Source organism: Empidonax traillii, unplaced genomic scaffold (assembly GCF_003031625.1).
Source record: "Empidonax traillii isolate 1590-97213 ecotype Southwest subspecies unplaced genomic scaffold, ASM303162v1 scaffold1172:size163604, whole genome shotgun sequence".
NCBI classification, from domain to species: domain Eukaryota; kingdom Metazoa; phylum Chordata; class Aves; order Passeriformes; family Tyrannidae; genus Empidonax; species Empidonax traillii.
The window spans coordinates 56,687-80,533 of NW_020956365.1; the positions used below are offsets into that span (position 1 = coordinate 56,687).

Consider the following 23,847-nt stretch of genomic DNA (forward strand, 5'->3'; position numbering starts at 1 on the left):
CGGTGTCTTGGCATACCAAGCCTGGAAAATCAAAAGAGCCATTTGAGTGTTTTAATAAAATTAAAAAAAAAAAAAAAGAAAAAAGAAAAAACCAGTTAAATGTTTTACTGATATAATGGACCATTCCTTAAAAAAATCCAAATCTCTTAAAATCCGAGCTGGCTTTTGGAGAAGCTGAAACCAAACCCTCAGGTCTCCCGAGAAGGTTCCTGTTCCAAGAAGTTCAGCAGTTTGAGATGGAACCCAGTCTCATTAGCAGCAAATGCTGAGCTGGGCCATTTGTGTTACTGTAGTTATGGAAATGTCAGGACTTCCACCATCAACCCCCATTTCCAGGGAATGCAGCTCTTGTCCAGACCCCCTCTGCTCTGCACTTGGCAACAGCCACAAGCTCCGCGTGGCTCTGCAGATCGACTCAGACGGTCGTGGTTTCGGTGAGGGGTCTTAAGAAGCAAAACAAACCCCCGAACATTAAAAACCTGTTTATTGCTTTCAGATGGCTGTTCACAGGCCTGTGGCTTGTAAATGGTTTTGGTAGAGCTGCTCTGTGGACTCGCCAAGCTCCTGGACTGTCAGTAATGTCACTGTAATGTCAGTGAGGCAGCCCTAGGCCATGTGAAAGTTATGTGAAGCGAAGGAGAAGGTGATGCTTTAAAGTTAGCAGTGGGTAGGAATTACTCTCAGTGCAGTGGTCTGGGGTAATTAAATGTTGCTGTCTTAAAGATGGGCTTGGGACAAGCTACTCCTGCGCCAGGAGAACACGCTGGGATGGGATGGGATGGAGCAGGAGGACTTTGGAGGAAGCTGCTCCTGGAGGAAGCTGCTCCTTGTCCTTCCCACGAGCAGGATAAGAAGGACAGGGTGGTGACTGTGACTTTTGGGAGGAATGAACTTCCCCGGCAGTAGCTGGGGGAAGGAATCAGAACCCGGTGGTGTCTCCGGCCTCCCGTGTGACAGACCACGAGGCCACACAAATTTTCCCTCCTGCTCTGTTGTCCTGTGTGTAACGTTCTCCAGACTTTGAGTGGAAATGGAGAGAGTAAGAGAGTAGGAAAACCTGGACAACAGCTTTCTGGGAGCTTGGTGGGGTGGAAAGTGCTGTTTGGTGGGTGCATCTTGCTGCCAGCTCTGGGTCACTGTGGGGGAGTGATCAGAGTTAAAATGTTTGCTTGTTTGAGGGATGATGTCCACAGTCTCTGGAATGGGTTTTCTTACGTATTTTAAGCAATATCAGCATTGCCCAGAGAAGCTGTGGACAGCACAGCCCTGGCAGTGTCCAAGGCCAGGTTGGATGGGGCTTGGAGCAACCTGGGCTGGTGGAAGGTGTCCCTGCCCGTGGCAGGAGGTGGGACTGGATGAGCTTTCAGGTCCCTTCCAGACCAAATCATTCTTTGATTTTATTCCAGCCACTGCCAGGCAGAACTAGAACTAGTGTGGTAGATGGCTCTGCCTCTCCAGGACTACAATTATTTCTTCACAAAGATTTGTATCAACCACCCTGGTGCACTAATTTATAATTTCAAAAAAAATGGGGATGTATAATTGGGCCAGAAATTTGAGTAAATGGAATGAAGAAATCACATTAACACAAATTTTGCATTATTTATATTCATTTTGGAACACTGGCAGAATATAAATGTCAAACAGGGAGATTCATGCTTCCAGGGAAAAGGAATCAAAGATTCATCACGGGGCTAATCTTCACTTTGAATACAGTGTTTTAGCTGCCCCACTTCAATAAGGGACAAAGCAAAGGGAAAAGATCCAGAAATGGCAGTGGTTAGAAGCTTGGAAAGAGGGGCTTCTGTGTGAGGAGAGATGGAGATATTGGAATTTTGACAACCCTCTTGCCATGTGCCATCATACAGGTGCTGGGGCAAGGTTCCATGATGTTTAAGGGGGGAAACAAAATTCCAACAGATAAAAGGAAACACTCTCTGAAGGGCTGTAATTAGTGCAAGGAGAGGATTGCCCTGGGACCCTGAGGACAGCATCACTTTAGCCCTGTTCAGAACCAAGTGCTGCCTGTACGCTTCGTGCTCTCCAAAACAGGCACGTTTATAGGAAGTGGGATAATATTTTCAAATTAAACTCACACTAAAAAAATACCTGCTCTCGTGTTTCAGGGTACAAATGGATTACTAGTTGGAGCTGGGAGTGATAGAGTGTTTTTTTTTTTTTTTTCCTTTCCTGCAACACTGAACCATCAGCCTCTCCCTGAGGAAGGATACTGGTTTAGATGGGAAGCATCAGGGGGTGGGGTGGGAAGAGCAGTTTGCCAAATATCACAAAGGCTGCCTGAGCTGAGTGAAGATCCAAATGGATCTAAATGGAAATGGGAAACTATTCAGCAGGGCTGGGAGAAAAATGCACTGTCATTTGGTCAGCAGTGGAAGAAGCCTGGGATGAAGATTTTAAGAAATGCATCTTGTTTGTTGTGTGATATCCAGTGCTGTGGGGAGTCAGGGAGCAGCAGGACAAGGAAACCTTTCAGCCAGGAAAAACGGGGGGTTTATAAGTGGGTCTGGGTAGAAGTTATGGGGGATACGTGGCTGGGGAAGCTCTTTTGGGGTTTCCTGGCTCTATTATGGGTCCTATCCCATTTAAAGCCCCTGGTGTGGGCTGCCTGCAGTTCCCTGGTGCAACAGCAGGGTTTTCTGTTCAGGGGCCAAGGCTTTTACTGGTGTTTAGGAGGCTTGAAGGGCCTCAGTCAAGCATTGTGCCATTTTTCTGGGGAAAATGTGAGTGCTGTGAGTGTTACACACCAACAGCTTGTTCAAGTCCAGCTCAGCTGCCCCTAAGCTACACTGAAGTGACTATTGTAAATGTACTTAAGGCTGATAAACTGTTCCCATCCATGGGAAAACCAAAAGCAATACAGTGAAAGCAGAGCTCACCACTCCATAAAGATAATCCTAGTCTGGGGAAAATAAGAGAAGTCGTTGCTGCTACCTGTAGAAAAAGGATCTGTTCGCAGGGTTGATCCATTTATATTTGAGGTATGTGGAGAATCACAGAGCTACAGAATGGTTTGGGTTGGAAGGGACTTGAAAGATCATTTGTTTCCAACCCCCTGCCATGGGCAGGGACACCTTCCACCAGCCCAGGTTGCTCCAAACCCCGTCCAACCTGGCCCTGGACACACATCCAGGGATGGGGCAGCCACAGCTCCTCTGGTTACCCCGTGCCAGTGAATATGACACACCTCAAATGCACTAGGCTTTGTCTTCAGGGTTTTATAACTCTGAGGGCAGAAAGCAATTATTTTAAACCCCGAAATGAAAACTCCTGTAAAAGAAGGCTTGCTGTGAACGCCTCAGCTCTGAAAGGAGAGGGACCAGTGCGTGGTGCCAATAGCACTTGTGTGATTTATCTGTGCTTATGAAGGCTCTTCTGCCCAGTGTGAGCTGGGTGCCAGCAGCAGGTTCCCCAAAGAGGTATTCCAGGTTTGCTGCCATAATAATGGGGGGTTGGGCACATCCCAAACTGGGGCAGTTGGGTGTTTGGTGCCCTCGAGCCATCCATCCTCGTTCAAATAGCCACGTGCAGAACGAGCAGGTGTCCTCGTCAGGTGTGGCTGGATGAGGACGTGGCAAGGGACGATAAAGGACAATTAACAGAGCTCTGGAAGTCACCTCAAACGTTTCCTGCTCCTCTTTGTACACTGGGATGTGTCTGGCCAGAGAAGTTGCGAACTCCACGGTCTTCAGTGGCTTCCTGGGCATCTGCAGGAGCCTCAGCTCGCTCAGGACGGTCTGTACCACGTCCAGGATGTGTCCCTGGGTGAAACCATCAGACAGCTGTGCCAGGCAGCTCAGGTTCTCCAGGCTGGAGAAGGCTCCCCCGTTCTGCAGGATGAAGTGCTTCCATAAAGCTGCTCAAAGAGAGAATGTCAGGGACACAAAGTTAAGGAGAGCAGGAGTAATAATTTTTGAAACTGCAACAGGAAAACAAGGGCCACCAGTCAGGAAAGCTAAGGTTCAGGTTTTTCTTGTTAGCTGTTTATTCCATCTCTGGTTTTGTAGCACATGTGTTCTTAAACCACTACTGATCGCTTTTTTGGCTACCAGTCAGTAGTTTTCAGAAAGCCATGAAAGGCACATCGAGGTGGATAGAACTACTTACAGGCGCCTGTGTGTGCACACAGAACTTGCCCAGAGTGTTCCAATTTGGATGTGCAGAATTAATTACCTTTGTTAACAGCCTGATTTTTGTTTCCCTGACCCTGGTCACAGGTTGTTCCTGCTGGACTAAAGGATGCTGTGGGGTCTCCATGTGTCCTTTGGAAGCCAAAGGCTCGCAGTTCTGCAGGCTCCTGTTGCAAGGACTGGGCGTAAATTTCTGTGGTTGGCATTTTGCTTGTTACTTAAAAGGTGATGCTTTGAAGCATCTTTTAGCTGTGAGCCTCTGTGACATGAAGATTTCCTCAATGGTTGTGAAGTGGCTGAGACTTTGCTTCCAGAAAAATAGGAATTGCCACCATCTTTTGGTTTACTTTATGCAAAGGAAGGGGCTGTTTCAGAGAAACTTAGTGAAACTCTGATGCCATCTCCCCAGGCTTTAGTTTAAAGCCTTATGTGAGAACATTTGGGGGGAAAAAAAGGGAGAGAATTATTAGGAATTATAAGAATTATTAATAATTAGGAATATTGAGTGCTTGAATACTCCTGTGTAGTCTGAAAATGCTGGGTGGGAGGTTAATGGTGCTGGATGCTGGAGCAGTTGTGTTGGAGCAAACCTGCTTTATCCCCGCTTCGACTGCGACGTCGATACCGCGGGCTCGTGCCCATAACTATCGACAGCTCTGCGCTGCATTTTTCACTCAGGCAGACTGTGGTTCTTCCACCTGAATTACACTCGTGCTCAATAAATATTGGCTGGATCAGTAATTCATGAAGGAGGAATTGATGCACGCAGCAGCAAGCGCCACTTGCGTGCAGCCGTACATTGTGTGCGCCGCAGCCCCCGGCGCAGGTGGGACCCCCTGTAGGACAAGGCACTGACTTGCTGGGTGATTAACAGCAAAAAATCAGTACAGGATTGTGAATCTTCCAGTTTAATGATTTTCATTGTATGTTTACTGTTTTTTACCGAGCCTAGCATTGGAGCATTGTGGCTGTAACAAAGGGGAGGCTTGTAGCAGACAGGTAGCCGTGCGCTGTGGCTACGAGTATTTGTTCTGTCATTATTTTTCTGTCAAAACAAGTGTCTTCTCAAATTGGGCGTCAGGCACTGAAAATTGACAGGATTGTCAGGTGAGGATCGTGTTTCCACTGAAGGCTGGAGCTGAAGAGCAAGCCAGGCACTCTTTTAAAATGGGGCAACGTCACAATTAAAGCTATGAGTTTAATCTGCTTTGAAATGCCACAAGTCAGCTTTTTTGGGGCATTCTTAGGAGTGCAGTTCAAATCCTTTTAGCTGGCTCTTCTTTTGACTCCAAATTAGCGGTGAGACTCCCAGAATGTGCCAGCTCAGTGCCCAGAAGTGAACGCAGCTAAATTCAGCTGCTGTCACCTCCCTCTCTAGGTTTTATTCATGTCCCTTATCCGTCAGCAATTTATCAGAGCCGTAACCCAACGTGAAGCACATGTTCTCTTGCTTAGAGACTGTTTCCCATCCACACTGGGAAAATGAGTGAGCTGGGGAGAGATTTACAGTGTGCTGGGCAGCCAAACCCTGTCTCGAGCTTGCCCAAACGTGTGCACCGCCTTGGCTGCCCCTGAGAAACACAGGATGGAACTGCACTGCACGAGGTGTTTGTAGGATTTTTGCAACAAGGTGACTGTCCCTGAATCAAATGTGTTTTCATTTATTCTGTTTTTTTTTTTTTCTGCTGGGACAGGATCTGTCAGGGCAGTGGCATGAGGGGAGTGTGTGTTCCTAGGTGTGGGAATACTAGAAGTGCATCACTGAGAGTCTTGACTTGAAGTTCAGTCATCACTCTGAACAGCCCAAAAGCTTTCACCCATATTCAGACTAAGCTCAAACAGCCCTTTTGCTTATAAGTTACCTCATCCAGGCTCCTCATTATGCAGAAATGTTTATTAAATGACATGATATCAGTGACTAAACCACAAGAAAAAAAAAACAAACCTGTATTTCTGTGAACAAAAGCCCTTCCACCAGTCACTTGTGAAGGATGTGGACAAACTACCATTTTTCAAGTAGTAATTGATTCACATTATTAAGTTTAATTTGGAACATTTCTTCCTAGTCAATACTGAGCTACTGCAGACTTGAAGGTGATTAAAATCTGAAAACCAATTTGCATTTCCAGAAGTTCTTCTTTTTCTTGCTCTGTGTAAATTGGTCTAATAAAAGCCACTGTTTTTCCTACAAGCTTTGAGTCTCAGTAGATGGGGCACTTAGTGAATTTGTCAGAATTTGAGAGGGCCTGTCTGTCACTAAACATTTGATAGACCAGACATGCAAACTCTTGGGTGCCTCTACAAATTCTCTCATGATCTGTACACACACAAAAAAAATGGAATTTGATAGTGACAAAATTTAATCTTCCAGATGTGGGTCTGTTTTGGAGAGGCCCAGAAGTCTGTTGTTTAGAGTATGGAAACAGAAATTCAGAACAGAAATTTGTGTGGGGGAAAAAAAAAAAAAAAAGAAGGTTTAAATAGGATCTTCTTCATACAGAGAAAAAACAGCTCAGGTTGAACTTGGTGCTTTCTAAACTCATGGAAAAATGTTAATCACTGCTGAACAGTGTTTTAAACTCTTCCCCCAAATTCCACTTTTATTATTTCCTCTTTGGGGTAGCCTGTATTGACTTAAACCCAATTTTTCAGGAATTGAGATGTACCCAGGGGTATGGCTTAAGTTTAAGGTCAGTTCTGAGCACAACCAGACAAAATAAGCGTGGATTTTAAACAGCAGCAGTGACTACCAGGATGGCTGGAAATACTTGCCAAATCTTGACGTGTAGTCAGGTCTGGAAATCAGGATGATTTTTTGGTAAACCTTGCAGAACGGTCCCATATTGGCCTCGAAGGGCCGGGCGGTGGTTCCCACCAGCAGCACTCTGTCCTTTGGCTTCAGAGCCTTCAGGAACTGGGGCAGCATCTTCCCCAGCCTCTTGGAATTCATCTTCAGTTTGTGCATGTGAACACAAGAAGGAAAGAGGTGTTACTGACTGTGACAGGCTCGGAGCTGGAGGTGAAGTTGCACACGCTGCCCACTAACAGGATTTGGGGTTTCTTTGGCAGTCTGGTCACATTTGGTAATAAGCAGAGCAATTATCAGCCCAAAATAGGAATATCCTGCCTTCCCCAAGTCAGGTGAGCCCTTGATTTCTGATGCACTTGCGGGTGGTGTCGTGTAATTGAAAGGCAGGAAGGAAACAACTCGTTTTATAGAAGGAAATCCTCAATTTCCAGTTGAAGGAGAAACGTTGCAGGGACCTGCACACCTGATGAATCTTAACAGGTAGAAAAATTGTGACTTAGTCTATAATCCTCCCAGCTCCTGGAGGTTGTGGTTTCCTGACTCCTACCCGTGGTTTAAATGCAGAAAATAAACTCCCATTTTTGCAGTATTTTCTAACTTGCCGGGGCTCTGAGAACACAAGTCCTTTGCTATAAATTACTACCTGACTTTATAACATGTATTTAACTATTGCTTACAGAATGGAGGAGTATTGAGCAAAACTTGTTATTGGATGGTTATATTTGATAATGTTCAAGTGACTATTGGCTGGAGAAGCCTAATCAAAGAAAGCTGTAAGTCAATAACTGGGTGAGGATTGTGCAGCTGAGAAGCCCAAGGACTTGGAAGCCTCTTTTCAAAAATGAGGCTTAACATCCAAGTCACCAACACTCACTTGAGAACTTTACTCTCTAGATCACCTTATGATTTATTTCTTTATTTATTTATTTTTAAATATATTTGCCAACATGGGATGCATCTCCCTGAAAAATTAGAACTTCTGTATCAGTTCAGTCTTCCTTATCATTAACAAGGAAGCAGCTGTGTCCTGCAAACCCTCTCAGATGAGAGGCAATAATTTACATTGTAAGAACAATTTTTCTTTGCAGTTTTTCTGTTGTCTGCACTGGCAGACAGCAGCAAAACAGAGAAAAAGCTCTACTCTTTGGTGAGAAAATAGGACATCAATAAGAAATCCCACAAGTTTTTGGGTAGAGCTGCTGCCACATACCTACCTTAGAAGTTTTAGCCAACATTGCCACCTTTGCTCTATCAGAGAGATCTGGTCTCAGCAATGACTGAAATGTGGATTTACTTTGCTTTTAACACTTTTTATTACTGGTCAAATTACTCTCTACTGTTTATATACCTGTTGCTACTTATAGGTTCAAGCTTTCCTTGTGTTACTGTGTATTGGAAGGAAGTACAAAGGTTCTCCAAGGCATCAGTAGGGATAGAAAAGTTAGAATCATGAAATTATTTTAGGTTTGGGAGCAGGGAGTGTAGAGGAATCCCTGATAGGAGATAATAGTTGCTTCAATTGAGACCTGGTGTTTCTGGGCTTGCAGTATGGTTTATTCTGGAATAAATCCTAACCCTAGTGGGAGATGCAGAGAACTTTTAAAACTCTTGTCCGACTCCTATTTCGCTCTCAGGTGCAAAAATGAGTCCTAATTTATCCTCAGCAATTACAGCTTTTCTGGGTGACATATTTATGGATTCCTCCTGATCTGGAGCTGGTTGCAACACATGTTGATCAGCTCGTAGGAATCCTAAAAAGTTTTATGTGGAGGAAAATGGGGTGAATTTGTGAAGGTGACCTCCTCCCCCGTTTATCTGGGAGTGGCTGAACTGCACATCATCCTTGGCAGCTGGATTTGCCATCCTGTGTTTGATATTTCTATCTCGTTTGCATCCTTTGGGGAGAACAAGCTCCATTTCCATAACCATACTGGTTGTTCTGTGGGTGTTTGGATATGAGTGATTCCAAGCCTGGAGCCATCCACTCCCACCAAGGCAAGAGACGTTTTTGTTCAACACCTGCAGGTCTTGGGATGTGATAGCAGGGCCACAGGTGATACCCTGGACTCTGAGGTGGGCAGGATGAGAGTTTTTTTTCCCCCACGTTCATGGAAAGGCTCATGAGCACCCCAGGCCATCTTTGGCCCCTAATCTTAAAATTAATCCCCACCTGCACTTGGTGTCAAGGGTTTGAGCCCAAGAGAAAGGCTCCCTCTGGTTGTGGGGGCCACCAAGGGCATCAGTCGCTGCTCACCCATCCCCTCGTGCAGCCCTTGCAGGAGGAACAGCCTCATCCAAGGTGACACTCTGTTTCCTTCCAAAACACAGGCTTGTGACCACCCCACAGTCTAAATGTACAGGACTGTCCCTCAAAAAAAAAAAAAAAAAAGGTTCATTTTTTCATAGAACTCTAAAAGCAAAATGTTTTGCAGGCAACGGGAATCCAATCAGGATTTTGGGTGATTCACTCCCTGCTGTGGTGGGTTTGTTGCTGTGACTATTGGGCAGTGGTTTAATTTTCTTCCTAGGGGGGAAGCTGCACAAGAGAGGCAGGAATGGAGGCAGTGGCATTAGAGCTCCAGGGAGCCCAAAGGAAATAATCTGTAAATGTAACTCTTTAATATAGGTTCTTTGTTTTTGCAGTGGAAATTTATCCTTGTTACTTTATTGTTCACTTTGGCTCCATCCAATTTCTCAAATTAATAGAGCTGAACAATTTAAGCTCATCTTAACTTTTAGCTTCTTGCCTCATATTTTGAAATTCTCCATTATTCTCTTTTACTTTTCAGTTCACTGATGAGCAGTAACTGGACTATTTTTAAATAAAGCAAGGATAGGTGGAGGAGAGAAATGTGACCTCTAGGGGGTTCTTAAGAAGTCACAAGACTCTCTAAAAAGAGGGGGGGAAAAAAAAAAGAGTGTTAGTGAGACAAGGTATTATCAAGCAAGCTTTGGCAGGTCTGGTCATAGTGGTGTGTGCTGAGCTAAGAAATTCACTTGTCCCTTTGTGTGGGATGTAATGCAACAGGAGAAATTGTCTGCACTGAAATAAAGGAGCCACTCACCTCTTCCTCTCCCTTCGGCGCTGCTTTAGAAAACATTTTCTCTGTGTCTCCGATCCACACGACCGAGGGCTGCAGCTCCTTTCCCACCTGAGAGAAAATGGGGGAGAGCAGGCAGGAAGTCGATTAAAATGGCTACAATTTCATATACCTGGGAGCCCATCACGATGCTTTCAAATCCGTATTTCAGCTGTTCAATTAGCCTGGTTTATTTATTTATTTATTTATTTTTTCCAGGAGTGTTCAGCACTCAGGGATAGCACTGGCTCTGCCCAGCAGCCTTGGCAAACCAAACCCTTTCTGGCTGGGAATTAACATCAAGAACCCACCCCAAAATGGATAATTTTATTTTTTTTTTTTTCTGCCATGCTTATCTTTCATTTCTCATCCCCAGTTCAGTGGCAGGGGAAGGGAAGGGAAGCCTGGATTTGGATGGCAAATGATGGTCCACCAGCAGCTTTAGGCTGCCTGTGGGATCCCACCCTGATTTTCCAAGGGGGATAAGGATGGAGAGCCAGGAAGACATCTCTGCAGCATGAGAGGTGAGGGTACTAACCTCCAGGCAGAATAGGCTGTGGCATGCAATGGTCTGGTTTAAAAACCCAGCATTTCGATCACACTTAGCCCAGGGATCAAACACGGGAGCTGTCCCGTTTGGAGAGGGGTGTCTGCTGGCTCCAGAGTCGGAGGCACCATACCCCTGGTTCACAGCAGGATGGCAGCAACGCTACAGGCTTTGCCACATCCCGCACTCCTCCCCATTGCTATAGAAACGCCCGTGCTTCAGACATTCTGCTGCCAAACCCTAATCGCTTCCCAGTGGCTCCCGGAGCCGCGTTAGTTTGCTCAGCAACAAAAAAGTGACGGCTCTCGGAGTCAATGGGTAACGAGAGAGAGAGAGCAAGAGCATTCTTCTATCCTGGCTTTTTTTTTGTTTTTTTTTTTTTTTGTTCCCTCTAGTTGAAGCTGCTGCTTCTTCCAGGAAGGAAGGAAGCTGCTGACAAAATCGATAGGCTGTGTGTACATCAGAGCTCCTGCCTGATGGACGGCGCAGGAAGGGGATTCGGGTTGCGAATGTCGTTCCTCTCAGCACCGCGGTTCGTTTTTTACAGGCTCGTTTCAAAAGCACCCAGTGTGTGTGTGTGTGTGTGTCTGCACGGTAAAAATGGATTTGAGACAGGGGAAAAGAACAGCAGACGAAGCTGTTGAACTTGTCTGCCGCGCTGGCGATGGGGTGAAGTGGAAACAATGCCGTCTCTGGCACGTGACGCTTTATTTACGGTACCTTGTCAGTCCCAGAATTTGTCAAGTGATACCTTCAAGTTCACAGCTGTTGAATTATAGAGTCAGAGAACAGTTTGGGTTTAGAGGGACCTTAAAGCTCATCCCAACCCCTGCCATGGGCAGGGACACCTTCCACCAGCCCAAGTTGCTCCAAGCCCCGTCCAACCTGGCCTTGGACACTTCCAGGGATCCAGGGGCAGCCACAGCTTCTCTGGGCAACCTGTGCCAGGGCCTGCCCACCCTCTTAGGGAAGAATTCCTTCCCAATATCCCATCTAACCCTGCCCTCTGGCAGTGGGAAGCCATTCCCTGTGTCCTGTCCCTCCAGGCCCTTGGGAATAGTCCCTCTCCATCTTTCTTGTAGCTCCTGCAGGTCCTGGAAGGGCACAATTAGGTGACCCCAGAGCCTTCTCTTCTCCAACCTGAACAGTCCCAATTCTTCCAGCCTTTCCTCATAGCAGAAGTGCTCCACCCCTCTGATCAACTTGATGGCCTCCTCTGGACTCTCTCCAACCACTCTCTGTCTTTCCTGTGCGTTGAGAAAAATTGAGCTCTTTCCGATGTTGGAAGGCAGGAATGCAAATATTTACCGTTAGTAACGAGCACTTAAAAAACAGAACCAAGGTATCATAAAGGATAATATGAAAATACTGCAGAAACTGGTGTGTGTGTGGACTAGCCAAGTCTGTGAATGTTTTCTTGCATGTACAGCTTGAAGGGTAACTTCTTCTGGGAGCGTACTGAGCACACAAACTGGAAATAAATGACAGATTAAAACTGTGCAGCAGTAATACCTGCCATTTCAAGGCTAGCTGCTGTTCCATCTACTATTCAGCTCTTTCCAGGGGTATATTTGGCACATTTCCCAAGTTTCCATGCATTCCTCTATACCTGTAGAGTTTGAGAGGGTGAGCTGTGCAGCAGCTTTGGATTTAGGGATTTTCTGGCTGGGACACCCATGGAAGTTGTGAGCCAGTCCCAGTGACCTGCACTTGCAGGTGAATCCTTGTTTGCTCTGGATGTCTGGGAACAGGTTTGGAGGCAGGCGAGGAAAGAAATGATATGTGGTGGTAGATCATACGGCAGAGATGGGATAAGTGATATTTTTGGTGGGATTAAGACTCGGAAAGAAACGTTCAGGTGTAGTTCAAGTTGTGGAGAGAAACCCACAGTTTCTTAAAGAACTGCATTTGCATTTTGTGTGCAGACTGTGATGTGTGAGAGCTCTGACTCAGAGCCCTGCACTGAACCTGGCACTGCTAAAGAATGGATTATCAGATGGGGCTTTCTGATGTTCCTGATGGTGACTTTTACCTCCTAAACCGTGAGATAACAACCATTTTTCACTCCTGCTCTGTGCCTGCTTGGAGAGAGGGGGTGACAGAAGGGAGATGAGGCAGGGGGAGACTGTTCTCCTCGAATCCTGCCTTTCCCCTGGGTGAGGTTTGAGCTGGGTGATTGCTGCCTGCTCGAGACGCACTCACAGCTCTGGCAGCCTTGGGGCTGTGCCCACTGCCCTGGGGAGCCTGTTCAGTGCCTGTGTGTCTGATGCTGCAGTGGGATGTGATGGGCTAGAAGGTTTTAAAGTCTATGAAAGCTTAGTTGGCAGAGGTTGAACTCTGCTTGTGCACTTCCAAGGCCTTCATGTCCTTTTGGTGGGGCCACCGCAGGCAGGGAGATGCAGATATGCCTTGTTTGGCTCTGAGATGGTTTCTGTGGTCAGCAGCCCTCTCAAATGCAGCCTGAAGTTTTACATCAGGTTAGACTCTCATTTTAACTTTTAAGGCAGAATACTTGCTATTGTCATACCTGTCATCTTTTTTGTCCCCTTCATTTCCCCACTAAGTGGAAATATAATGAATATCCTCAATCTCGGCTCTTAGAGAATTTCCTGTGGTTTTCTGTTTTGAGGCAAAGATCTAAATGTAGAAAGTGGCCTGTATATATTTGTTACCCAGGGAAGATGTGGCTGCCCCTGGATCCCTGGAAGTGTCCAAGGCCGGGTTGGATGGGGTTTGGAGCAGCCTGGGCTAGTGGGAGGTGTCCCTGCCCATGGCAGAGGGTGGGATGAGATGAGATTCCAAGGTCCCTCTCAACCCAAAGCAGTCTGGGATTTTATGATTTTTCTGGGTTGATAGACATTAATATGACCAAATTCAACACATTGTGTTTGGACCTGGCTGTTTCCTGTTTTAAAGACAGATCAGACACCCAGAATCCACCGGCATCTCATTTAAATTGTTGGCAGATACGTAGCAGGCTGTGTATCCCCCTGTGAAAGTGCTTCATTTGAATTATCCATGGGCAGTTTGAATCCATGGATAATTAAATGCACTGTACATAATTAATTTGTAATTGAAATTTTATTGGCTTTGCTGCAATTCCACAATTTGTGGGAGCTGCCAGCAGATGGCTCCTTAACCCTTCTAATACCACACTGAGATTTGCTCTTCAGGAAAATCATTATGGCTAAAAAAACCCCCCCACCCACTCGTCCCTGCTGCCTGTCAATAATCATCAGAGATCAGAAAGCACTTATGAAGGCCGTGGGTTAAACTTTTCAAACTCCAGAGCCAGAGTTTAACAGTCAAATCGTTACACTTGGAAATGCAGGAATCTGATTCTCGCCCAGCACGTGTGCACAAACTTGAAGGATTTGATGGGATTTTTAAAAAAAAGAAAAAAAAAAAAAAAGCCCAAGAGTTTCTGGAAGCTCAAGTTACAGCTGAAAACTGCTCAATACCCTGTAGTTTATACACCCAAAAGTGCTTCTGAGCAGCAAAATGCTGAAAGATGTGATTAGACCTTATTAGTGAAAGCCTCTCCAGGTAAATATTCCAGTGCTGCAGTGATGATGCCACTGTATTCTGGTTTGTTAGGCAGATGATGACTGTGGATACTGTCTCCCAACAGGATGACTTTAATTTTTAACAGTGTGAAGCTGCTTTCTCACAGAAATAACACTAGAAGTTTGAGCACTGCTGATATTTTAACACTTCAAGGGTCTAAGGATTCCAGCAGGCTGAGCCTGCACCAAGAGAAAAGAATTGTTCTGGGTGCCTGGGAAGGAAGACTGATTGTGCACTGTTCCCAAATTTCAACTGTAATGGAAGTCCTGTGGGGTATTGGAATGCTAAACACACAGACTGGTGACACTCTTCCAGGGTAAGCTGTGCCTGGTTCTTCAGAGTGCCAGAAAAATGACCTGTCTGAAGGGACAACACAGCAGTGGTTGTGAACAAATGAACCTGATGCAGTGGGGGGGAAAAAAAAAAAAAAGAAAAAATCATGGCAGACTTAAATTACGTTGCTTCTAAACACTGGGATTGTATCATTTAATCTTAAATAAATTCTGTCATGTTCCTTTTTTTGGTAATAACACTTGAATAGTCACCTCTGACTTGCTAAACGGCATACCCAACCAGCCTGATAAGAGTCCCCCGACACTGATGGTGTTGGATATTTGTGCAGTTGGCTGCTCTGTAAAAGCCCTGGCTCCTCAGGGCAGCTGCTCAGCACACCCTGAGCTGCTGAAACACAGCCGTGGCTGCCCTGCTGGTATTTCCTCCTGGCCACCCCTTCCCCAACCTTTTAGCCTGGTCAGTGCTGCACTAATAACACTTTCCCATGTGTGCTTTGGGTACAATGTGCTCTGTGTGCTGCTGTGGCCCCGGTGGAGGGGGATGAAGCCCCTGAGAGTTTTTTTTTTTTTTTTCTCCCTCTGTTAGTGATTAACCCCACGGCTGCCTTATTGCAGTGCTTGTCATTTTTACTGCCTCGCAGTTAAGGCTCAGGAACTACCTGCATTTTTACACTTTTATGTCATGGAGTCATGCATTCTACCCTCTCTCCTCGTTCCTTTCTGGGTTTGTTTTTGTTCCCATGCACCCTTCACTACCCTTCTGTGCGTCTTTTACACGAACCATTGCACCTCAGTGGTGTTTTGTGGTGAGCCATTGCCGGGTACAAGCTGGCAGAGAGAGCTCTGCTGAGCACAGGCCGGGAAATGGGGCTTAATTGAAATATTCCAGCATGTTTGGTTCACGCTTGAAGGATGAGTTTTGTGCTGGGGACTGCTGGGAAGCGCTTCTGTGTCAGAGACAGATCCTCTCCTTTCACTCCAGAGCAGAGCCGACCTGGCAGGCGTTGCTGTGTCTTTTATGGAGAACACAAGTGCTCAGGCTTGGTGTTTGCAGCCCCTTTCAGTGGTTTTCCTATTCAGTATCAATCTCCCTTACGTTTCCTTTGAATAGGCAGATTGAAATGTTGGTGTTTCCCCTGGTCTGGTATGAGGAGTCATTTCCTCCATGCCACATTGAAGTGCCTGCCTCGAGGAGCTCACAAACCCTCCCCTGGATCAGGGCTGGTGTGTCTCAAGTCTCCTCCCTGAAATAAGGGAGGGGGGGGGACAAAAAGAACTTGGCTCCTGCATCTGAAACGAATTAAAGTTTCATTTTTTCCCCCCAGTGCTATTGGTTTGTTTTAGGGCGTCTCGCACGGAACAACGGCCAGTTATGGAAGGGAAATCTCCTAATGGTCATTTCATGCTCTCCAGAGTTTCCTTTCAGTACGGAAACCTCTGTTGTTTGCATATGTGACAGGTAATCAAAAGTGCAAGGTGACTTCACCTTCACCACAGAGCACCATTAATCCTTATTTACTAAATCCTGGTGTTTAATGGTGGTTACATGGATTGGAAGATAACAGGGAAAGAACTGTCATGCTTCCTGTCATTTGCTTTCAGTGGAAGGGCTGTGTTCTGCTTGGCTAGCTGTCTATGAAGGCAGTTCTGGGAAGCTGGAGTAGAAAGTTGCTTGACAACAGTCACAGTTGCTGTTTCCCCAAAAACCCGACCCAGAAGTGTGTGATGATGGTGAATTTTCGGTGATCGTGCGCACGCAGGGCAACTCTGAGGAGGAGCACTGGGGTGTGTCAGATAAACTGAGAGCTGTGAATATTAAATATGTGTCAGCTGCTCCCATGGCTTGTCTGACAGAGGGGACACAGGACATTTTAGTCTCACAACAATCCAAATGTGTTTACTCCAAACTTTTTGTATCGTGGTGGAAAATAAACTTTCTGGGGGGCAAGTACCACTGTTCAGTTCCCCCCCTCAAGGAGTTTGTTTTCAATTTGTGTTGCCCTTGTGTTTGTAAATTCCTGTAAATCAGGGATGTATTCCTCCTAAACCTTTTTCCTCAATGTATAAGCAATTTTTCCCTATTGTTGTGCACCTCTGGGAAAAGTCTGGCTTTGTTCTCTGTATTATCCCATGAGACCCCTGAAAACAGCAGTTAGACTCCCTCCCACTCCAGCCTTCCTTTAGCCTGGAAACACTGGATTTGTCCAGGTTGTCCCATGTGTTCCAGCCCCCTTACCTCCCTGGACCTCCTTGTCAGTGCCTGCCTTGTAACAGGGTAGACCAATACTGAACACGGTGTCAGCTGTGGTCTCATAACTGCCCAATAACAGGAAATAATTAATGGCTTTGAGGTTGGCTATCCTCTTGCTGATACAGGCCAGTATTTGGATGAGTTACTGCTGCATGGACACACTGGTGACTCGTGCTCAACTTGCTGTCCTGAAGATCCCCCCCCTATCTTTCCTGTAAAGTTGATGTCTGGTTGGTGGGTCCAGCCTGGTCCTCTTTGCTGTGGCATGGAATTACTCCATCCCAGCTGCAGGAATATCGTACTGGGTGGGAGCACTGGATGTTGTAACGATGCCAGAACAAATGGAGGGGACGGCTGTGGCAGGGACTTGGGGATCAGAGACAGGGAAACGAGGCGCATTTGGCATTGTCAAGAACAAAGAAAGGTGGATTGTAACTGCAGAGAGTCTGTGGATGGACAGTTGTTTCCAGCCTGGCTCTGGGAATCTACAGAATCTGAGTTGAAATCAGCAGCAGATTGTACATCTTGGTGACTCAGCCATGGGGACAGAAGGTGGTAGGAAGAGGGGAAACAACCAAAGGGACTGGGAGTGGAAATGGAACACAGTTGCTTTCAGTGGTGCTAAGACAGGCCACAGAAAAACAGACTGGCTTGGGTGGGAAGGGACCTTATAGACCATCCAGTTCCACCTCCAACTAGCCCAGGTTGCTCCAAGCCCCGTCCAACCTGGCCTTGGACACTCCCAGGGATCCAGGGGCAGCCACAGCTTCTCTGGGCAACCTGTGCCAGGGCCTGCCCACCCTCCCAGGGAGGAGTTGAGCCTGCTGAGGATGTATTCCTTGGAAAGGGAGATTGTGCTCTGCTGTTAAAGGAGCAGAGCTTGAAGCAGTGCTGCTGTTACAGCTGGAACAAGTCACCTTTTGATAAGCAAGAGCCTGGACAGCCCTTATTCCACATGACTGACTGTGAGCAACTTCCATCCCAGTAACTCACGGAGGTTCACCCAAGTGTCATCGCTTCTTTTGGAAGAGGGGAAGGAGAGAAGTCAGCTTGGACTGCTCCTTGTGATTTTTGGGGAGGGGTTGGATAAGGTTTCCATTTCTTTTTAAATTATGAGCAAAAATGTAAGGTTTTAGATATGCATGTATACATGATGTGTGTGTGTGTACACTTATCTATCAATATGCATAGATAGGCACACACATTTAAGATACGTTCCAATTATTGTAGATATTATATATATGCTTGTATGGCAAAAAAAACCCCAAACCCTTACTGTCTTCGTCTGGAACCTTCTCCAGGAGTAAAAAGGCTGCCCCTCCTTTCTCCTGTGCTTAAAGGCCTTGTGCTGTAGCTGGGCCTGTGTTAGAGCAAGGACAGTGAGTGCTATGCTGCAGCCAGAAATGAGCTTTGCCATTGAAGAGGGCAGAGCAACAAAGTGGAGAAGGGTGAAATGGGCAGAGGAGAGGGAGTCTGAGCTCAGCCTAAGGGCACTGACTCGTGTCAGGGAGTGCCAAGCCCAGTGTTGGTGCTGCAGCATCAAAGGCGCCTGATCACAGCACTGTCACCCTGACCTGGACCTTGGGGGTTGCTTTGCTTTTAGCTGTGAAACGTGTCCTTCCTGGGGATGGAGGCACCTGTCACAAAATCTGCTGTAACACTGGATTTAATAGAATACATCTGATAAATCCCAGGCAAAGACAATTTTAGTGGGCCTCTGGCACCGGAAAATTATTGCATTTGGCTTTTTCCTAGTGTATGTGCTGTGTTGTTTTTTTTTTTTTTTTTTGTCTGGAAGTATTTAGCATCTTCCTTCTGTAGCAGAAATGCTGAGGACTTAAAATGTGGAAGAACTCCTGCCAGGATAGTGTCTTTTCTTTTTCTCTTTTTTCCTTTTTTTTTTTTTTTTTTTTTCTTCTCCTGAAGAGAGTTTGGGATATGTCCTTCGCAGTTCATACACCTTCTTTCATTTCCAGATTTCTCATACATTGCTGTTCCTGTAATCCTGAACTAGGATTCCTTTCTCTGAAAAGCTTGCTGATAGGTAAACAGAGAGCAGTACAGGGGAGAGAGAGCTCTTGTGCAGCAACAGTCCCAGAGAGGAAATTTCTGACCACCCCCAGCCCAGCATTTGATTAAATGCTGCATGACAAGCATTCCTGGCTGATGTGCATATAAACAGAGAACAGAATTTTCTTTATCTGTGATGCTTTTCATATTCAAGGTAACACAAAGCTCACAAAAATGTTAATGTGAAAAATATGGCTGCTCCGAGTGATTTCCCCAGGGGCAGTAAATCCTCTGCAGAGGTTCACACACTGCCTGTCAACAAGTGGTTTCACAGAATCACTTAGGTTGGACAAGACCTCTAAGACTGAGGAGGTGCCACCACCTCAGCCTGTGCCTGATCCCCACCTTGTCCCCCAGCCCAGAGCACTGAGTGCCACATCCAGTCCTTCCCTGGGCACCTTCAGGGATGGGGACTCCACCTCCCACCATCCCCCCGGGGCAGTTCACTCCAGTGTTTAAAGTGAAGAAATTCCTGCTGATGTTTTAAACACTTTGAAGGCAGGGAGAGAATTCTAAATTGGGTTGACAGCCTTTTGGACCTTGAGCAGCTTTGCCCAAGGTGTGCACGTTCCTCAGTTTAATTCCCCGTTTGTCCCACGGAAGGTGTGACGAACTGAACCAACTTTGTGCAGAACCTCCCCAAAACACAATACCTTGAGAACCATGTGAAGCATCATTAGCAGGCCCTCCTTGCCTGGGTATTTCCCAGCAATGTTGGAAGGAGTTAAGTTGAAGAGGTTGGCTCCCGTTTCTGTGCAGATGGCGTGGACCAACATTTTCTTTCCAACACCGGCGGGTCCAGCCAGTAACAAGGATTTCACCAAGGGAGCGTTCTCGTGGACCATTTGGGAACCTGTAAAAAGTCATAAGGCACTGTAATTGCTTTCATTTGAGTCTGCTATAAAGGCAAAGGAATGATTCTTCCTTTTTTATTCACCGTAAATAATTTATAAAGTGAATTAATCGTTCCCTCACTGGGGCACGTGTGCTCCCGAGTTCAATTCTGTACAACCAGAGCTTGTCCCCAGTGGATTTAACGTCCCTTATTTGTACCTTCTGATGGGCAAAATTCAGCTCTAAATCAATATGAGCTAAAAGAAGGATTTTGAGACCAGTTGTTACCATTTTTTCTCCTTTGACTTCTGTCTTCACCTCCCTTTTTTTGGGGTAATTTTTCCTCTTACTCGTTATTGCTGTTCGGTGAGCACTGGAGACTTTGTCACTCAGGCTGGGTGTGCTGTGAAATCCTTCACTTCTGAGCACACCCAGGCTCACCTGCAGAGGAGCCAGTGTTGTTCCCTCCTCTGGAATGCGGCAGGAGGATGTTGCAGTGCGGGGATGATATATCTGCTCACGGGAGGAGGATCATTCTCTTCACTTTATTCAGGGAGTGCCAGGGTTGCTGCGCTTCCCTTGCTGTGCCTGCAGCAATGACTGCTCAGCTTTTCCAAATCTGTCTCTATGGCTGCTCCAGGTAAATTCATCCTGGGCTGTGGGGAACGTGATCCATCACCTGGGAAGGCCCAGTGTTGGGAAAACACAACCACAGACAGATTTAGGAAGTTTCGATGGTATGAATTAGGGACAGGTGAACCTCCAGAGGTGGAAGAAGCAGGGAATGTTAAACGCTTATCCACGCCCACTGGTAGTTCAGTAGCATCACTGCCTCTGCCTGGAAATGTCCTGTGCCAGCAGTGCAGGTGGTTGCAATGGTGAAAAATCACCCCCTGCTTCTGGGAGTCTCTTGGACTGGGGGGATATTGGCCCCAAAGGGGATGGGCTTCAGAGGGGCAGCCCATGGCTTAGTCTGGGTTCAGGGGGACAGCTAGGTAAGGATGGTGCTTAAAACAAATCCAATCAGGCTGCCTCTCTGTGTGCTAATGCTTTAACATCCCAAATAAATGACAATGGGAGTGCAGAGATGGATGCCATTATTGCAGCACGGTGCAGGATGTAGTGAAGTTGTCAGCCACCCAGGCTTTATTAATATTTGGTCATTCCATACCAATCTATTACTATTACAAAGAGATTTATTACGAGGGGAGCAGCAGACTCCTCTGTGGTTAAAGATGATGTATATCTCCTACTATTATTTCTCTTTTCAGCTGCTTATAATTTTCCTAATGCCATTTAAGCTGGGGCTTTCCTTGCCATCAGGTGACTATTTTGAGAGAAACTTTTTTCTTCTACAACACACAATTATATAATGATGAACTAATTTAGAGACCAATTAAGTAAAATGTCATCCGTAACAAAGCATCCCGAAGGTGAAGCCATTCCTGTGCCCTTTTTTGGCTCTTGTAATACCTTTTTTCCACTCAAAGGCATTTTCCAAACCGCTGTTGCCAATATCTTTTGTTTGTTTAACCAGTCCAGGGTCTGCTCTCCCTAGAATTTTTACCAATTGTATAAATGGCAGAAAATTCATGGGTTCTCTTAGTTCCTGCCTAGGGGGATGTCTTGGGGCTTGATTTTCCTTAGATTAGATGATGCTAAAGCATAACCTTGGAGGAGTTCTGGAGGACTGTGTGAGACACCACATTGCCTTGTGCAGACAGGGAGAACTGCTGAGCTCCCTCAGCTGACTGTGGTCACCTGCAATGATTGAACCAGAGCTCCAGAGCTATTGCTCCAAGTTTTCCACGGAATATGGAGCTGCCTTGGGGGATGTGGAGCCCAGGGAATGCCCAAGGAGAGCCTCAGAACAGCCTGAACTCTGGGTGTTGGAAGCTGTGCAGAGGGGAGGGAAAAGGAGAAGCTCCGTGTTTGTCAGGATGGGAGGCAGGGGGGATATTGGCTATTTTGCCCTCCAAAGGGGATGAGCAGACAATGACAGCCTCAGGGAGCTCTTGCCTAGTTAAAATCTCCCTGAAATCCAAACAGGAATGGAAAAGGATGCAAGTGAAGTATTTGAGCAGAGGCTGAAAAATCCAGTCAGGAATGGAAAAGGATGCAAGCAAAATATTGAGTAAAGGACCTTGAGGCAGGCACTCATTGCAATCACTGGAGTTTGGCCTAATGCCATTCCCAAGAAAAATACGGGATAGATTGTGCATTAAAAGCAAACAACCTGACCCAGCAAAGCCTTGTTAGATGCTGGGTAAGCCTGGCATTAAACCTGCAAGGGCATTTACAAGTGTACTCTGCGAGGTACAGAATGTATTCAGACTAATTCCTTCAATGATTGCATTGTGCAGCACTGAGTAACGTGAGCCAGCTTGTAAAAGGTAAATTGCAACCTTAGCCCTTCCCTTAACTTGATTAATTTTGATCACTGGAGCTTGTTTTAGCTATTATCTTCCCCAAGTGATTTCCTTTTATGTGCTGCCATTCACAAACTGTTGCCATGCAGACAGGGATGGGAGGGAGAGGCAATACCTGACCGCGCTATTAAAACGACACGGCCTTCACTCAGAGGGCTTAATTGAAAAACAATCAGAGTGCAAAATGCTTCAGATGGCGACTAATCAAGCCCTGTCAAAAGCCGGCAAAGACCCCCCTGTTTCTGTCAGTGGTGTTTTTCCCTCCCTCCAGGAATTGCTGGGCTCTTACCCAAGGGCAATATTCCGTACAGGGCCACGAGCTGCCTGACATCGGGGGCCGAGGGCAAGGGCTGTGCCCCCGTCCCGCGGAGGCTGCTCCTCAGACAGTCGTAGTTGCCTGCAGGGGGAAAGCAGAGGCTTAATAAATGTGACAGAGTCGATATAAAATGATTTTTCCAAGGAGTGAAGAGCTGCTGTGGAACACGGACGTAATGCACTCCCAGCAAAGCCGGGAATGTCCAGGGACAGGGACTCAAAACGGGGCAATAGTGCTGTGGAACGTGGCCCTGAGAAAGGTGAACTGCAAAGGAAAACTTGAATTAAACAGGCTGTGGGCTTTCCCTTCCAAGCCTGAGGAAGGCATTCAGCAGAGCTGCTCCGTCTCGGGTAACCTTTCGGAGAAACCCTGTGGAAAGGAATCATTAGCGGCGCCGTAAATCACGGCGCTGGCAGAGGATTTCTGGATTTGGGGTTTGGCGGGGCTGGAATCCTAGCGAAGCACAAACGCTCTCAAAAGGATTTCAGAAAGGGGGAGAAGCTGTTTTAACAAGCTTTTCCCCCTGGCTGGGTCCCAGCTCAGCTCCTCGCTGTGTTAGACGTCTGAACGTGTCACCTAATTTGGTGGGGCTCTTTGCTTTGCAGTACACCTTTTTTTTTATTTTTTATTTTTTTCTGTTAAAAAAAAACAAAAACCCTCCACAAAACAACCCAAGGAAACTGCAAGTCCCTGATGTGAACTGAAAGGATTTAATCTTGCCTTGGCTCTTGTTACAGAGCTATAATCACATTGCTTGCCCTGTCAAAGCCCATATGCAAGACACGTTAGAGAACAAAGATCTCCAGGAGGATGGGCCACAAGCAGGAGAACTAGTTGTGATGCAGTCAAGGATTACTTTTAGCATAAATTACATGTCGTTATGGTGAATGTTATTGGAAAAATAATAGCATATTATGTTTTATTGGGGATAAAAAGGGAGCTCTCTGGAGCAGAGGTAAATTAGCAGTGGGTGAGAGAGAAAGTGGAGGTGTAATTTGGGGGCAAAAAGGCAGACAAGGCCTGGTGCAACTGCCCCCTCCCCTCTGAAGAGTAAAATTCATTCCAGGTTTTATCTTTTATTTAAGGAGAAATCAAAAGAACTGGATAGGAATTAATCTTCACAGATTTAATTAGAAGGCATCAAAGGGTTTAATTGCAACTGAACATAAATCACAGTGGATATTCTCTGACTAATTTAGATAAGGTCACCAAGAAAATTAGTTCAGTGATGTCAGTTTGTCATAGAGGGGGGACATTTCAGTGCCTTTACTGGCTGTGTAGCACAATTCCACTCTTTGTCCTTTCCCCAGGAAATGGAAGTGACCTTCCTCAGGCTTCAGCTCTGGAAGGCTGAGCAGATGAGGAGTTACTTCTCTGCAGGCTTTGACTGCGTCCTGGGACTCTTACAGGGAGTTTTTTTGGATTTAAAAAAAAAATAAAAATAAAAAGGTAGTTCCAGCTTTAAATACCCTCTGTGTGGTGGTGTGGCTGCTTGAGAAGCAC

General features: G+C 46.2%; 1 protein-coding gene across 2 annotated transcripts in view; it reads right to left on the reverse strand.

Annotated features, from left to right (window-relative positions):
• Positions 1 to 23,847, reverse strand: part of IQCA1 (IQ motif containing with AAA domain 1) — a 105,562-nt gene that overhangs the window by 2,136 nt on the left and 79,579 nt on the right. For both annotated transcript variants that reach the window (XM_027905602.1, XM_027905601.1), the window contains 5 exons: positions 22,318 to 22,425; positions 19,419 to 19,618; positions 10,023 to 10,109; positions 6,921 to 7,098; positions 3,636 to 3,874 (listed from right to left, as the gene is read on the reverse strand). In XM_027905602.1, the coding sequence (XP_027761403.1) occupies positions 3,636 to 3,874; positions 6,921 to 7,098; positions 10,023 to 10,109; positions 19,419 to 19,618; positions 22,318 to 22,425 (812 nt within the window). The remainder of the gene's footprint in view (positions 1 to 3,635; positions 3,875 to 6,920; positions 7,099 to 10,022; positions 10,110 to 19,418; positions 19,619 to 22,317; positions 22,426 to 23,847) is intronic.